General features: G+C 39.9%; 1 protein-coding gene across 5 annotated transcripts in view; it reads right to left on the bottom strand.

Moving 5' to 3' along the window:
* Positions 1 to 607: 607 nt before the first annotated feature.
* Acsl3 (acyl-CoA synthetase long chain family member 3) overlaps positions 608 to 6,000 on the bottom strand; it is a 49,845-nt gene continuing 44,452 nt past the window's right edge. For all 5 annotated transcript variants that reach the window (XM_027397341.2, XM_027397343.1, XM_035441053.1 and 2 more), the window contains exons 13-15: positions 5,319 to 5,433; positions 3,445 to 3,602; positions 608 to 1,331 (exon numbers count right to left, since the gene is read on the bottom strand). In XM_027397341.2, the coding sequence (XP_027253142.1) occupies positions 1,174 to 1,331; positions 3,445 to 3,602; positions 5,319 to 5,433 (431 nt within the window). In that variant the 3' untranslated portion in view covers positions 608 to 1,173. The remainder of the gene's footprint in view (positions 1,332 to 3,444; positions 3,603 to 5,318; positions 5,434 to 6,000) is intronic.

The following is a 6,000-nucleotide window of genomic DNA, read 5'->3' as shown; positions in this document are numbered from 1 at the left end:
TAACAAGCTACCACCACTGAAATTATCTGTCTACCTATCTCTCCCTCCCTCCCTCTCTCTCTCATGAGAAATACTATTAAAATAATTCTAATTTAAAAAATAAGAACTATATGTTAAAAAGTAGGTGAGTTTGAACAGATAACCTGAGGCAAATAAGTGTACATACAGTCAGCAAAATAAGTTTCTATCCTTTATTTTTTTTTTTTGTTTTGTTTTTTGTTTTTCTCTGTGAGAAAGGCTCTCACAGTGTAACTGGCTGGCCTGGAACTCTCTATGTGGTAAGCGGTTCTGCCTGCATCTGCCTCAAGCGCTGGAATTACAGGTGTGTGCTGCCAGCACCAGCACACACAGCTCTATCATTTATTTGTAAGATCCCACTGTCATTCAGACTGCACCCACTTGTTTTTGGTAGGAGTTTGAGAAGCTACAGGACAAACACTGAACGTGCTGATGGCAAGCTACTGGTGCCACACATGCTGTGTCAGCTTTGTCACCAAACAGCACGGCTCTCTTGCTACTTCATGTCACACAGCGCCAACCCAACTGTTTTCCCAGTAGAAAAAACAAGTATATGAAACCAACAATGTCAGGCATGTATCGAAAGGTCTCAATTTCTTAAAACATAAGTCTGGGTATATTTATTTCTCTCAAATGCATACAAGACAATAATTACACAGCAACAAATCTTTTGTTCAACAGTGACTTGATTCATAAGCATTTGAAATTTACATAATTTCACATTGATACCCTTGTTTTTAAATACAATAAGTAAAAAAGCCCCCCAAATAACCAATTTTTATATTTCCTATTTATCCTTCTATACATCCAAACTTTAAAAAGTTACAAACTGAACAATTGTACAGAACATATAAATCATGTTTAAAAACTTGAGGTTTAAAATCACTGCTTCCCCAGTATGATTCAGAAAAATTCTCCTATTGACAAACACAGTCATAGATGCCAAAGCAAACTGGAGGAGGGGGGAAGAAACAGACAGACACAAGTTTGCTGTCTTAATATTTTACTAATCCTGTCAGTTAAAAATGGTGACGTGGTGAGAAGTAACAGCTGGGGTTTAATATGAGGAATGGAGTTTGCCTCGGCCTGAGACACACATTTCAAGTATTTTCCTATTTGATCTGAGCTCGCTTTAGCAAACTAATGCCAAACTAATCATTTTCTCCCATACATCCGTTCAATGTCTGCCTGGTAATGTGTTTTAAGCTCCTTGCGTTTCAACTTGAAGGCATCCGTCACCAGACCAGTTTCAGGAGTCCATGGGTCAGGGCTCAAACGAATTTTCAGTGGAATTTCAAATTTTTCCAGACATGCTGAGATGATGAAAACAAAAGAACAGTAAGAACCCACACTCATTAGAAACGCAGTCAAAGTTCTCAACAAACAGTATGGCTCTTAGAGACATACCCACCAAATACCCAAAGCAACAAGCAACCCCTCAGTGTCGGTCTCACGGCATAGCCTCAGACAGACACATTTTTGAGACATATGAGAACTGTAATAGCAAAAACCATTTACCCACAGGAGAATAAATTAAATAAATGATATAGGTATAAAATGGAAGGCAGTCCTGTCATTAAAATAACTGCATTTATGTGGGTATCCAACCCATTACTGAGCTGGAAAAATGCAGCACTCAGCATTAACTAGACAAGAGCACATACAGTCTGGCTGGACAGGGACACACACCACATTACACCATGAACCTCCAGGGCAGAACCAAGGAGGAAGGAAAATGGAAAATTTCACTTCTAGAAGTAGAGGTGATGTAAATTGACTATGGTAATATTTGTGCAAGCTGCTGAATATTAAAACGATATAATTACACCTATTAAATGAGCAAGCTGTATGGTATGTTCACTGTATTGCCATAAACTTTTTACATGTAAAAATAAGTAAACAGTATCTGGGTGGTTTTTTGTTTGTTTGTTTGTTTGTTTTTTTAGCTTTCATTTGTGTGTGTCTGTGTGTGAGTAAGTGCATGTGAGTACAAGTCCCTATACCAGAAAAAGAAGTCAGATGCATTAGAGCCGTGAACCACCTCCATCCTGAGGCAGCAGCAAGCACTCTTAACTGCTGAACCATCTCTCCAGACCTAGTATACAAGTCTTAATGGTAATGCTTGTAATATATTTAGTATTTCACTTAGATACAGATGCTTATTACTGAACAAACGGTTATCAGTCTTTGACAGAAAGAAACCAGGCCTCCAGGCAGCTGTGAACACTTGCCAAAAGCAGGAGCCACTCTCCAGTGGTGCAGCCACTTGTAAGATGCTCCTGCTCCTACAACAGCCCCTCACCCAAGCTCCTATCAAAGTTGCCCTAATTACCTCACCCACCATACAAAAAAGAAAGCAGAAGAGGAGCTATCTAGGAAGAAGAGGAATAAAGACAATATAACAAGAATAAAGCCAAAATACATTATATACATGTATGATAATGTCATGAGACGCGTTATTACATATAACTAACATAAACTAATAGAAATCTTTAAAATACAAAAAGAGGATACAGGACATATATCCTATAATGTACTAGTGACCTTCCCAAGCCCTAGAAATAGCATGGCTCTGAAGGAACAGCAGAGGCAAGCAGAGAAAAGGAGGAGGCAGAACACAAAGGCTAAATAAAAGGATAACAACAGCCAAGAGAGTACAAATCCCAACTTAGTGCTTCCTGATTGCAGTGCTTAATACTGTCAACTTAATAAGATCTAGAACTACCTGGACGATGGGCCTCTGAGAATGCCTACAGGAGATTACACTGATTAGGTTAACTCTAGTGGGAAGATCTGCCCACTCTGAGAGGTACCATTCCCTAGGCAGCATAAAAAGGATGAAAGCTAGTTGAAAACCAACACTGACCTCTCTCTCTGCTTCCTGACTACGGATGCAATATGTGCAGTTTCTTCAAGCTTTCTGCCACCATGATGAATTGTGAGCCAAAACAGACTTTCCCTTAAGTTGCTTTTTACAGGGTATTTTATTACAGAAACAGGAAAAGAACTAAGATACTGATAAATTCCATATTACGTAACTATAATAATAGTGTCACGTACACATTTTAAAAGAAAATTATAAATTTTTAAAATTTATTTTGAAAAATCAGTTTAGAGCCAGGCAGTAATGGCATACACCTTTAACCCCAACACTCAGGAGGCAGAGGTAGGCAGATCTCTGAGGCCAGCCTGATCTACAGAGCAAGTCTCAGGATAGCTAGAGCTACACAAAGAAACCCTGTCTCAAAAAAAAAAAAAAATCAGTTCAGTAGGAGCAAATATTTGAATGTCCCACAAAGGAGCCTGAATAATAGTGGAAACAAAGAAAGCAAAGGCTGCATTCTAGCCCTGATAGCATAACAGGTTAAATAAATGCATGTTGTTTTCACATCGCAGTTCTAAGAATCAGTTTACCAGAACACTCACCTGAAATAGCAGCTTCAGAAAGCACTTTAAGGACTTCATTTTCCATTTCACTGCTGTTACACAGCTCTTCCCAGGTCCCCTTAAATCCTTTCATTCTAGCTAGCTCCGTGAGTTCCTTTTGATTTGGCACAACAAATCCAATTACGTAAGAATGGTAACTGAAACACAGAAAGGATAACTTAGAAAGGACCAAAATAGCACGCACCATGCTTACTAATGTAACCAATTACCTTGGCATTCTATAATCAATTCTTTACTATTGGAAAAACTAGGAACATACAGAAAAATCACCATCATACTTAGATCATGCAATGCCTCTTACCACTTAGCACATTGAGAGCTCTGACAAGAGTTCACTGCAAGCAAACCTCATTAAGTTTGCCTATTATAAGTAGTAATGCACATTTTTTTAAAGAAAAATTACATTTTTTCCAACTCTCTGAAATGATCAGTAAATTATTGGAAACAATGTAAGAAAAGTAAAACCTGTAAATTATGTTTCTGAATAAATGTAGTAGAAAGTCAAAAGGAAGGGAGACAGACCTGCGGTGGCGTTTATTTTCTTCTGATGAAAAATTTACACCACCAAAGGAATAGTATGCACCAAGACAGGTATTGTTTTGAAAAATATAAAACGGTGTTCTTGCTGGGTAGAAAGCCTGTGGACCCTGAACTAGAGAGGCTAAGGCAGAAGGACTGCCATGAATTAAAGGCCAGCCTGAACCCAAAGAAATAATAGCATCATGAAGAAAAGAACATTTGGAGGTTTTTTGGTTTTTTTGTTTGTTAGGTTTTGTTTTTTTTTTTTTTTTGGGGGGGGGGGTGTTTTTGAGACAGGGTTTTTCTGTGTAGCTCTGGCTGTCCTGGAACTCACTCTGTAGACCAACCTGGCCTAGAATTCAGAGATCCACCTGTCTATTTCCCTAGTGGTGGCATTAAAGAGTGCGCCACGGCCACCAGGTCTGGACTTATACTTAAACAAATAAACCCAGCTATGGAACAATGCTGAAGACAACAAATGGCTGATTAAACCATAGGGTCAATTTTTAAAATCCACCATCTTGAAATGGGTGCAGTGGTGGGTGCCTTTAATTCAGCAGCACTTGGGAGGCAGAGGCAAGCAGATCAAAGGTGGCCTGGATACACAGTGCGTTCCAGGACAGTCAGGGCTATGTAGACAGACCTTGCCTCTAAACAACAAAATCCACATCTCCAGATTGAAACATGTCTTGTCCTAATTATTTTGGAAGACAGCTACTTCTAAGTCAATTTTCCTATGATACCCAAAAATAAAAATGTCAACTGCCACAGATGAGTTTCTAGGCTTACCCACAAACAAGTGATCATCATCACTGGAGAACGGTCATTATCACTGCATTACAATTTCTGTAGCTTTTGTTACAGAAAATGGAGTCAGGTCTAATCTCTACTTCCACCACATTCCCCAATACCCCAAGTCTAGGCTTCTAAACTTAAACTTCCATTCCCTGCTGCCAATGTTACCATGGGCTGTGAGGCTGTGGTTAGCCAGGATCAGCAGTAAGCATGCTCAAGCTGCAGGTCAGAAGGACAGGAAGAAGGGCCTGTCTGGGTCTGTGAAGCTTTCCTGTGCAGACAGGCAGGCAGCAGGAAGAAGAATTTATTTTCCTAAACTCTCACTCAGGACACTTACAGAGAGAAGCAAAGCAGCACACAAAGAGTAAGATGAAGAGGAGAACAACACAGGGAAGCACCAGATCACTAGCTATAAAGGGGAGGTAGCGGGCCCATAAGCCACAAGAGTTCTGAGAGTGATTTCACAGGGGTCCATATGGCTGCAACTGCTAATGCACACCCACCAACCTCTACACACTCTGCAGACTCCTCGTGCTTACCTGTTTGCATACGCACAAATGTTATCAATCAGTGGGAGGTTCTTCAAAGCTGCCTCTACTTTCCCAAGAGAAACATACTCTCCTGCCTGCAGTTTCACAAGGTCCTTTTTACGATCTGCACAGAACAAAGGCAGAAGCATTGAGAATTGTAGGTAATACCTTAAGCATACAGAAATACTGGCACCAGGTTATTTAAAACTTTTCTCAACTTAAACACTGATGGTTGCCCTAAAGTGGAGATTATATAATAAAATCAGATCCTAATTTTCTACAATTAGGATTTATTTAAATCCTTTAGTGGAAAAAGTTTTACTTAAAGAACATCATCCTCAGAATTTCAATATATTCTGAGCTGATATGCTCCTGGCACTCACTAGTACCCAGCAGGTAAAACAGCTGTGCGAGGCAATGGGCAAACTAGAGAACAGAGCAACACAAAAACAACATCCACACAGCACAGCCAACCTGTGGACTTGGAAGGAATTCTTGCAAGTGGGGCCTGAGGTGAGTTTTATTGACAAGAGTAAGAAGTAATCCAGGTGGGACAGCACTGGCAGGGACCATGTCAGTGAAAACACTGGAGCATAAGAGGAGGGAAACAATTCAAAAGAGGCAGGGAGTGGAATAATGGTTGGGTAAATAAACACCTTGAACTGAACTTCTAGCAGCCATTGAAGATGTT

The sequence above is a fragment of the Cricetulus griseus genome, chromosome 2 (genome assembly GCF_003668045.3).
Source record: "Cricetulus griseus strain 17A/GY chromosome 2, alternate assembly CriGri-PICRH-1.0, whole genome shotgun sequence".
NCBI lineage: Eukaryota > Metazoa > Chordata > Mammalia > Rodentia > Cricetidae > Cricetulus > Cricetulus griseus.
This window is presented reverse-complemented; position numbering and strand designations above follow the sequence as displayed.